At 34.6% G+C, this 11,038-nt stretch overlaps 2 protein-coding genes across 2 annotated transcripts; both read right to left on the bottom strand.

The window, feature by feature from the left end:
* Positions 1-556: 556 nt before the first annotated feature.
* On the bottom strand, positions 557-1,667 carry LOC122597289. The gene is made up of 2 exons (XM_043769903.1): positions 1,205-1,667; positions 557-1,122 (listed from the first exon to the last, which is right to left on the bottom strand). Exons 1-2 carry the CDS (start codon positions 1,665-1,667, stop codon positions 557-559), a joined length of 1,029 nt encoding a protein of 342 aa, XP_043625838.1.
* A 3,638-nt stretch (positions 1,668-5,305) lies between these two features.
* On the bottom strand, positions 5,306-9,163 carry LOC122595543 (NADPH-dependent aldo-keto reductase, chloroplastic-like). Its single transcript, XM_043767921.1, has 3 exons — positions 8,225-9,163; positions 6,872-7,126; positions 5,306-5,798 (listed from the first exon to the last, which is right to left on the bottom strand). Exons 1-3 carry the CDS (start codon positions 8,789-8,791, stop codon positions 5,535-5,537), a joined length of 1,086 nt encoding a protein of 361 aa, XP_043623856.1. The 5' UTR covers positions 8,792-9,163; the 3' UTR covers positions 5,306-5,534.
* Between the last annotated feature and the right edge of the window lie 1,875 nt (positions 9,164-11,038).

Here is an 11,038-nt window from a genome sequence, read left to right as displayed (position 1 = left end):
CTCATTATTATCCTCAAGGGATACTGTCGAGGTCATCATGTCGAAGAAAATTCTTGTAATGAAGCTTAACACAACTTCTATCTTCCATCTGAAATATTGGACATTGTCTCTTTATGCAGATACAATGCTATTAACTACTGTATTTACTAAGAAGGTAACTACGGTTGACTTTTATGTTTTGGAAGTCGGTCAAGTTTTGATAGTAAAAAGATTGGTGGCGTAAGTGAGAATGTTAGGGGGAGGGAGCCGAAGGCTCCAACCTTTTCATCTCCATTCAATTATTCAATCAAATTACTCCATCTCATTTCAACCCTTCAACCTTTTTCAACCTTTTTGTAACCTTTTTTTAGTGGCATCCGGAACTCCCAACCTTTTCTTCACATTTTAATAATTTAACCTTAACTTTATAAACTTTACATAACTAGCCCTTTTAAATATAAACTAACCAAATATATAAAGAAAACACATACATTTTATTTAGATATTAAAAATTTAAAGATACAAAACATAAATTAAAATAAAAACACATACATTTTATTACGAAAAATAAAAAAAACTAAATAAATAAATCGGCAATCGGTGTTGGTTGAGCCGCCGGGTCGTCGAGGTGGGATAAATTTAGTCTCCCAACGTGCTCTGTAAGATCATATCGAAGACGATGATGAACTTCTTCATCTTCTATCTCATCCACTGCATCGTGGTTATAAACCACTTGAACTCCCCTATCCACAATACGAACCAGTGTTATTGCCCTTCCATCATCCTTTAGAATCATGTTGTGCAATATGATACATGCGTGCACAATGTTAGTAATCTTGTCGACCGTCATCGCTCGCATTGGCCGACTCAAAATCCCCCATTTTCCTTTCAAAACACCAAACGCTCGCTCCACATCCTTTCTTGCCGATTCTTGAACTTTCTTGAACTTCTTGTCATTTGTTTCAGTCGGATATGGGATTGCCTTGACATGAGTCGCCCACCTAGGATAGATTCCATCGGTAAGATAGTATCCCCGTTTATAACGACGGTCGTTTACGGTAAAAGACGAGTCAGGAGCCGTCGAATTTCGCTCCCTCATATACAAAGTCGATTGCATCAAGACATTGATATCGTTGAGCGATCCTGGAGGACCAAAAAAAGCATGTCATCCACAAGTCGTGAGAAGCAACGGCTTCAAGCGTAATTGTTGGGTATGGATGATCACCTCTATTGTATTGTCCCTTCAACGCTTTGGGACAATTTCTCCAAACAAAATGCGTACAATCAAGACTTCCTAGCATTCCCGGAATCTTGTGTCTCCGTTCATGCGCTTCGTACAACCGGGCAACATCATGACTAGTCGGCCTACGTAAGTACTCGTCACGATATAACTCGATGACTGCGTTGCAAAAATGATCAAGGCTTTCGCGAGAAGTTCTTGCTGCCATGCACAAGTAGTCATCAAAGTTATCTGGAGGGTTGCCCGTTCCGAGCTGTTCCACCACGGATGTGCATTTTTGTATGGCTGCTAAACTCTTTCTCCCCGACCGATCTATACGTTGTTGAAAGTAAACGAACCGTTGCTCAATATCAGTAACAATCTTCAAAAACAACCTTTGACTCATTCGAAATCTTTCACGAAACCAAACCGGGCCCAACTTTGGGTTTTCAACAAAGTAGTCACGCATAAGCGTTTCGTGAGCTCGTTCACGAAACCGCTCGATGTAGGTGCGGGTTTCGGTTGAGCTTGTCGTGTCGTCTTCAACAGCGTCAAGAACACTTTGCAAAAAAGGTAGGCTACTACCCGTGGATAAATTTGGAAACGACAAAGGAATTGAAAATTTCGAAGCCGAAGAAATTTCTTCGGATAACGATGATGATGAAGATAATGGATCCATATGATGAAAATATGTTAATATTTGTGTTTGAAATGAGAAATATAGAGTAAAAATGGTGTTTGGTTGTGTTTTTGGTATAATAGTTTCGGCCCTTTATATACAAATTTAAAAAAAAAAAAAGTTTTCCAGACTTGTCATTTTTGCCCCCTGGAGCGTCTAAAGTTACACAACCAGTCCTTTAACGGTCATATGACCGTTTCAAATTATTTACACTCCCCCCCCCTCCCGCCTAAACTTGTCTTCAACCTTCAGCGAGCTTGCAGCTCGCTCCGCCATCTCGCAGGCCATCTCGCGCAGGTGGCATCTGAAACCTTCCCATCTCGCCTGAGCTCGCCTCCATCTCGTTCCCAGCTCGCGTCCGACTCCCTCCCCCCTTAGTACGTTGTATTACGCATTTTAATTTCTATCTCAAAAAACTAAAACAGTACTAAACATTATTTTCACGTTTCATAAATACAATAATAATACAACATATGTTGTTGATACATGATTTATGATATATATTCAGAATTACGTCCAATCTACTATATATTTTATATGGTAACCACTAGGTAATAGCCTAGTGGTCATCAGCCGTTAATTTTTGAAAGCCTTGTCAAAAGCAAACTTGATATAATCAGGGGATTAATAAGTTGTTGAGATTCATCTAAACACTAGCATGGCTGAATAATTAGTGAGTACAAATGGTACATGAGATCAAAGCTAGGGTTTCCATCCAATTACCTTTTTTTTGTTTTTTTTCTTTTTTACTATTTTATATGGTAAATTTAGATTAATGTTGGGATAGTTGTGAATGGAATACTAAGACAGAGGATTTTAGTAAATCAATGCTCAAAATGAAGCTTAGAGAAAATCTCAATTTTATTAGTTTATCATAAATTTTTTAATTCACAAAACCCTAATATAAAGAAGATAGGTTTAAACTAATATTTAAAAAAAAAAAAAAGAAGAAGTTAAATCTTCTACAAAATGTCTTTTAAAATATAAACAAGTTAACCAAACAAATACATCACTGGTTTTTAATCACATGATTTAGGTCCGACTCTTTAAAGTTATAAGTTTATTTCTTGAACCATATGGGAAAGAGTGAAATTAACAAGGTCGCACTGCACTCACACCTTTGTATGGCAATAGATTGTATATCTTCAAACACTTTTTGAGAGGAGGAAGTGAACAAGTGATCCACAGATTCCACAATCTCATTGCCAAGCGGATACAAAACGTCAGGCGTATTCAAATTTCTTCATAAGATAGGGAAATTTATTTTGGATATGCAAGTTTAAACCACAACCGTACAGAATATGAATATCCACATTTATTGAATTAATTGAAGTATTGAAAAAGGATATGATCAAACAACAAAAAAAAGTCACCAAGTTTGATTTTTGAACTTGGTGGCTGGGAGAAAAATCGGTTCATGCATAAATTAATGCAGTGTCATATAAGTTCCGCTGGTAATAGTTATAGGGATAATAAACAACATATAAACTTTTACTAGGAATTATTTTCATGCCTTTATCCTATATTCTCATTTTTCTAGCTACTAATACCAATATATCATGACCTGATCAAACATATACCTGAATACAAATTAACATATTACGATTATTACCCCATTGCCACTTAGGTTCCTTTAATTAGTCGAGAAGGGATTTGTTTTAACTCGTAATGTGTAACATGATTGTCATAGAGATATTAAAGACAATATGTTATGACTTATGGTGTTGCATACTAGAGTAATATATATAATGTCACATCAAATAACATTTGGGATTCATACAAAAGAAGTCGGATCAAATATTAGATATTAAATCAACTTATTAATTAAGAAATATACACGTATTTATACAAATATATTATTTTGACATTTTATTTCAACTGAAGAATAACAAAGTCTATCTCCTATTGACGTTCGTTAGGCTTTACTTTCTCCATTCTACCTTAGTTGTTATGACTTTCATATTTTCATCATATACTGTATGTCTGTATGTGATAGGGTATTAGACATAGTCAAATATATGAGCTAGAATTTACCGGCTTTTGGATCATGACAAATTATATCTATGAATCATTGACTTCACACAAATTAAACGGACTCCTATTCAATAGTGGATCATTGCGAGATCACACCTGGCCTATCATTTATATCAACTTCAAATATTTAAATTGATTTTTATGTTGGTTGATTTTTAAACCTTAACAAGATCTATTGATCGATTGGTAGAAAAAATTATATGAACAATAATCATGGTTCACAAATCACATACATGAAGAAGTAAGTGTGAACACAAAACCACCGAACCAGTAACCACAAGTATCTATATAATGTAATAAAGAAGAAAAAGAAACCGTAGTTAGGAAAACACCCTTTTTCTAAGAAAACAGAAATAACTGTTTTCTATTTTTCAACGTAAAATTAGATAAAAATTTTTTTTATTGTTTTCCCCAAAACAAGAAATAAGATCATATAGTCCGTTAATGGCATTATAGCCTAAATATATAATCATACATCAATAATATGAGCCATAGGTAACCAAAAAAAACTATACAAAGGTTATAACTGATAATAGGATGCGTGATGAGCGATATCCTAATTTATGAAATCCTACTTTTTTATTTAATAGAAGTGATTTTTACAAAAGACATTTATACCTTTCAAGTAATTGTTATTCATGATGTTTTTTACTCCACATACCCATGTGGTCATGTGCTGAGTTTATCTTTCTTAATTGTAAAGCAGAATGTTTCTTTTTTGAGTGGAGATACCACTTAAATTATTTTCTTCTGTGGAAGTTCTTTGCAGTATGTGCAGTCATGATTTTCAATCATAGGTCGTAGCTTTTGACAAAGTTAACCGCAAAGCAGGCGTATGTCACACTGAACATGAGGCTGAACACATACCTCATGCTCTAACATAGCTAATAGTGGTATGTCCGAGTCGTGTTCGTGATACATGATGCTCTTACGTTGTGAATGACAGGATGAACAAATGGTTGTGGCTTGGCCCAGCCCACAGCCCAAAATCCATGTATGGAACTCCAAAATGGTGTTCTTATCATATAACAACTTTTGTGACTTTGTCGGGGTTTTCTTACAATTTTTTTATAATAAGATCGTTGTTATTAACTTATTATAATAATCTAGATTTAGATTACCATTATAATTCTAACAGCAAAGTCTCGTTTGATCCATCACCAACATCAGCATAGCTTCGACTCGGATAAAGCTTGAACCCACAAACCGGAAAACTGTTATGCAAGACTTTTGTACACCAGTAATAGCGCACGTCTTTTTCCCAACACATGTTGAGTAAAAACGTTTGCTATCATCACACACCAGTGAGCCCCTTGATTGACCAAGAAGCCAGATTTCACTAGAAAGTCGAGCAGGTGCTACATAATTAAAAACTTGTAAACGCAAAAATCGTGTTAAATCAACTTCACAAAATGACATTAACCAGCAAAACGTAAGTTAATAAAATACAAACCAATAACAATATTCCACGCAAACTTTTGTACATGACGGGAAGTCTTCAGAACACAGTTTGATCCAACGAAGACGAAAATCCACCAAACCAACATCAAAACGACATAAAAGAAAGATGTTTATGCATTTTTAGAAGAAAAAAAACAAACATGTCAATATTTTCAACCATCATCAAGAATTGAACTCAACATCATCTTCAGATTCATGAACTGCTTGAAGAGGACCACATCCAAATATCGAACCATTGTCCTCTGAGATAGTATCCAGAGGACCATTTCCAAACAGACATACTTGTGGCTCTATCTGGTTCAACCGACGGTACTCGTCATCTGATAAACTCCAACTAAATATGTCTATGTTTTTCCTTATCCGCTCAGGCTTCACGCTGCATGGAAGCACACTCGTACCTCTTTGGAGACCCCATCGCAAAATAACCTACAAGTCGCACATCGCAAGATTAAACTTTCAAGGATAAAACAGGTCCACAGATATGAAAAAGCACAGCTATTACCAATAATTATCACCGACAACAGGACTATATCAAGATTGGGTTATCACACACAAAAAAAATGTTCCTTTAGCTCAAACTTTGATCCGCTATTAGTTTTCTTGCTCACTGGTATCATTGGAGAAAAAGCTACACAAATTTTGCAATAGCTAATACCACAAGTACTAGAGACCAAGATTATAGAAAAGCAAAAAGATTGCTTTTATAAGTTTGCCATTTGATATGATGAGAACACGTAATTATCCTTTTAATACCTTTAAAGAAAATATGTAATTAAGGTTTAAGTATGTGAGCCTATGAGGTAAAGGAGCCTTTAAGATGCTACAAAAGTACGGCTGTACGAGACATGTCATTCAATCAAAGGGACTTGGACCAAGCACAAATAATACAAGGTACATTTATGATTTTTGTGTAAAATTTGAAGCCGTAGTGTCCATGATCAGATACAAGGTTTCTAAGGAAAGCTTTTAATTTCGTTAACAATTATACAAGAGAACAAATAATATTGACAGGAAAAGAGTAAGGCAGATGAACACATCTAATATCTTATGGGATCAAAACTCTTATCAAGGTTAAAGATAAGCATTGAGGTGGATTTATGATTTTTATGCTTAGACTAGAGGTTACTCATGAAAATTGGATGGCTCATCTTTCCACTCTATCTTTTGAAAATGATCAATAAAAAAATGACATTTACATGTTCAGTATAAGGAAAAACATAACTCTACAAGCACTAAGCCACTAACGCTCCCTTTTATAGGACGGAGATCCTTACCAATCAATCTTTCTCTAATTAAGGTTTTGGATTTGCACTTTTACATCATCTATTATCCTACCTTTTGTTAGGTTTACCCTTTCAATCTCTTAGCGTGTTGGTGGTGTAACCGTCAATTCTTGGTTCCACAAAAACTCTTGGATAAGTCATCAGTCGGAATGATCCACATTAACATGAATGTCCCTATTTAAATGCCAAGCCAAAATCAAAAATAGCTAAAAATACCTGTTCGGGAGTCTTTTTATGTCTATCTGCTATCTCTGCCACCACTGATAGTTTCAACATGGGCCCATGAACTGATCTGGACCTTCTAAAAGATATACGAGGTGTTCCAGGTTCATCTTCTTCACTTGATCCACTTTCAGATGGTTTAGGAGCTGATGTTGGTACTCCCAGGGGTGTGTGAGCAGATACATGTATGCACTTTGACTGACAGAACTTTACAAGCTCGTCTTGTCTCCAAAATGGATGCAATTCCACCTGCAAACCCATAAGCAAGCCTTAGATATATTATAACATTGATATGACAAAAAACTTGAATATCATGGCAAGAAATAAGCGCAAGACAAACTGGTTGTAATGTTGTACCGAAATTGCTTCTCATATCAGTCAGATATTAATATTTGCGTTTTGAAATTAATTATATGATTATTGCAACATGTGTTCGGAAAAATCAGTTTTTATGGCTTGGATAAACATATATGTTTCTGATTAGCTGATTATTTCAGTTTCATACTAGCTTAACAAAAGATATTTGAAACTAACCTGACTTTTATTATCATCTCACAAAACATTTTTACAAATGTTATTTTTAGTCATCTTCTGCAATAATTTCAAAATCATAAGAATTTGTCAAACATCATCACACTCACGCAACCAAATTTTCAAATATTACATCTTTAAACAATATATGCACATCCAAATACTACACCTCATATTATTACAACTAATTTTTATAACTCTGAATCACATGATCACTTTATAAACGCCATCCAAACACCCCTTATGTTCCCAAAGTTTCAAAAAGTAAAAAATCTACGAAAACATGCACAAGTGTCAAATGAAAAACAAAATCTAGTTTTCACATTATGTGGATTATTCCATTTCACTCTTCACGTATAATTGATAAGCTTAAACAAAGTAATCAAAATTTCACCTACAACAAGTTAGTATAGGTTCCAATCATCTTAATAAGCACAACAATAAGGTGACAAATGAATAACAAAATTTAGATTTCACATGATGTGGATTATTCTTTTATCTCTTCTGGTCTGACTAAGATTTCTAATTAAGTTAACATAACATAATCACAAATTACACAATTCGGAAATTTAACTATGTTCTGGTCCATTTTAACATAATACACATATTACATATATGTATTAATGTATAACATGCATACTATATTATCTCACTGTTCTAATGGTTCTGAAAAAACATACAAATAATGTCATGTGTAATCACAAAACGTCAGAAGACATAAGCTAAAAGATATTTTCCTGCTAAACTTGTCTATGATTTAACCGACACGGTTATACAGAGAATAAATATATTGCCAACGAAGCAAATGAATCCAACCTGATTGACTGCAGGCACAACTTTTGCGAATTTGAGTAGTTCTTTCATCTGTTGTATATTGAAATTACTAACTCCAATAGCCCGAACAAGACCTAATTCAACCAGCCGTTCCATTGTTTTCCAAGCGGTCTTCAACTTACCCAAAAACTGTCTATACTCAGAACCTGATTTAGCAGGGGGGTCAGTGGCATCACCAAAAGCCGAACTCTCAGGCCAATGCATTAAATAAAGATCCAAATATGTCACTCCAAGGTTCTTAAGTGAAACTCTAACCGAATTCTCAATCTTATTAATCGAATTCATGGTACAATACAACTTAGAGGTTAAATAAAGATCCTCTCTTTTTGTTGAACCCCTAAAAAACTCAGTTAAAGCTTCACCAACCTCAGCTTCATTTCCATATAAGTGTGCACAATCAATATGACGGTATCCAACAGATAACGCGGTTTTAACCGCTTCGACACAGAAATCTCCACCACTTTGCCAAGTTCCTAACCCTATGGCAGGAATCTTGGCACCTGTATTCAACAAAAAGTAATTCCCTGATGACCCAAATTTCCCTTTCATCTCTTAAACTTTCTTTTAACAGTAAAAAGCTTAGAACTTTTGCTAATTAATCGAAAAATCCGCAACCCCAATTCTTTATAACTTTCTTGAACACTAAAAAGCTTCAAACTTTATGCAAATCAATCCAAAAAGACACAACCCCAAGTTATAAAAAAGAAACCCCACTTAGAAAAATATGATAAAACAGTAGTCTTGTTAATGATTCAAGTCAAGAAATGACAATTTAACTAGTGCCTGACAAGTGTTTGATGAAATGCCTGAAAGAGATATATCAACAATAGTAATACAGTGATCTTGATTGAAAACAACTTACAGACAAACCAAAAAACTGGGAAAGAATGAAATGATTGATAAGATTGAAAAAAGCCAATAAAATGGACCTCCGATCTTGGTTTATGTAAAAGACTAAAATACTCAATATAATAAGTGTGTACCTAAAAATGGACAAACTATCGGTTAAAAAGAAAAAATACGAGTCAACAAGAACAGCCGACAAAGAGGAAGATGAAGAAACACCCAAAATGTAAAACAAAATAGTTTTGCTGTCAAAATATTAATGTAACAAAAATAATCAAATAAAGACAAAATCTTGATGTAAAGGTAAAAATAAAAGAAAATAAAATATTAAAGGGTTTATGGCACCTAAATGAGGTACATTGAAACTAATATTTTACCAAACAAAGTTTTTTTTGAGAAAAAAAAAATGTAAATGATTTGATTGTATGTAACTATGTATGTGTTAGTTGTGTGTGTATTGTGTAATGTGTTTTGAAGATCGGTAGTGGTAGAAGATGCATTTTTGTTATTGATTGGCGGCTGACTTTTTGTTACAAGGGTACAATTAAGGAAATCCAGTAGAATTGGTGTGTTATTTGTTTTAAGAGTCAATAATGTCCCATGGTTATTTTAAGAACTTATGAATATTATCAAGTTGTGTTGATATATAAAGATATTTGCGTGTTGCGGTGATCATGGCGGCGACCGGTGATAGTGACGTACGACTGTGGTGACGGTGGCGATGTAATAATGGTTGCGGCGGTGGCGATGGCGGTGACAATTGGTGATGGTAGCGGCAACATTGGTGTTGGTGGCCTTGGTGTACGTAACACCCCAAGGTTTTTAAGGTAAAGAAATCAACCATTTTGTAGTTTTGACATTAAATTAATTACCTAGTATTTTATTTTTAGTTATCGGGTTAATTTAGTTGGAAAAATTACCCACAAAATAGAAAAGAGGTGTGACATCTTATTGGGATGTCAGCCAAATTCTTCCTTGTGAGTTGTGACTCATCCCTCACTTCCATTTTATTCTTCTCCTTTCAAGAAGGAAAATGGTAAATCCTCATAACTAAAAATTCTAAAAATCCTCCTAACATTTTAAGAAGGTGATATGTGGTAGCTACTAATTCGCTTTCCTAATTTTGTCCCCTGATTTTTTCACATGGCATCATCCAATAGTTAGGAGAATTTTTAGGCTATTTAGTTAGGAGGATTAATCACTTCCCTTTCAAGAATTCCTTTTACTCCCATCTATAATTTTCATTATCCAAAATCAACAAATCCTTCAAATTTAAACAGTAACAACAATAATAATCTTCCATCATCTCATAAGAATTCAAAGTGAGGGATAGTGTATGTTTTTGTGTGGGTCGAAATTCAAGAAAGAAAGAGGAAGAGATATGGCACGACAGTGTCATAGCTACATGTAATAGTTCTTGGTGCGTTGCCCTCCTTCGTGTATATAAATGTATGCAAGTATATTAACTAAGCATCCGCTTATGTTTTAGTTGTTTATCCTTTTTATAGGCGGTTGCGAAAGAGGCAACTAGGATTTTGTTGATTTGAAGTTGTAGAGTATAAGTCTTCATGGTATTGCCATTCATGGAAGAATGGTGCTTTTGTGTAGATACCTAGTTACCCTACCTCATATGGCTCTTGGTACATTTGATATGTTGTATAAAGTTGGGTTATGTAAAAATTTGCAGATTTTGATTTAAAGGCATGGTCTTTTGGTAACTCATCACAATTTGATTAACTTTGGATGTTTGACTAAATGGGAGAATGACCCGTAAAGTTGTAGAACTCACTTTTGAACACTTCAAACCTTTTGCAATGTTAAGTAATGTGTTTATGTTTTATTTGTATCAAGGAATGGTAAGGGAAAGTTTAAACATGAGTCGAAATGCTGAAAAATGTGAAAATGTATGTTTTTGGAGTACAACAGTGAGGACGGCCTCTGGGTCACAGA

The sequence above is a fragment of the Erigeron canadensis genome, chromosome 4 (genome assembly GCF_010389155.1).
Source record: "Erigeron canadensis isolate Cc75 chromosome 4, C_canadensis_v1, whole genome shotgun sequence".
Classification (NCBI taxonomy): domain Eukaryota; kingdom Viridiplantae; phylum Streptophyta; class Magnoliopsida; order Asterales; family Asteraceae; genus Erigeron; species Erigeron canadensis.
Note: the sequence above shows the minus strand (reverse complement) of the source record. Positions and strands in the feature narration are given on the sequence as shown.

Bases quoted from the DNA above. Each gene is read 5' to 3' on its own strand.
- LOC122597289 (XM_043769903.1), bottom strand. From the start codon at position 1,667: ATGCGTGACTACTTTGTTGAAAACCCAAAGTTGGGCCCGGTTTGGTTT. The intron at 1,123-1,204 runs GTGATCATCCAT...TTGGTCCTCCAG, and splicing joins GAAGGGACAATACAATAGAG to GATCGCTCAACGATATCAAT.
- LOC122595543 (XM_043767921.1), bottom strand. From the start codon at position 8,791: ATGAAAGGGAAATTTGGGTCATCAGGGAATTACTTTTTGTTGAATACA. The intron at 7,127-8,224 runs GTTGGATTCATT...ATGGGTTTGCAG, and splicing joins TTGTGCCTGCAGTCAATCAG to GTGGAATTGCATCCATTTTG. The intron at 5,799-6,871 runs GTATTTTTAGCT...TGCGACTTGTAG, and splicing joins ATAAAAAGACTCCCGAACAG to GTTATTTTGCGATGGGGTCT.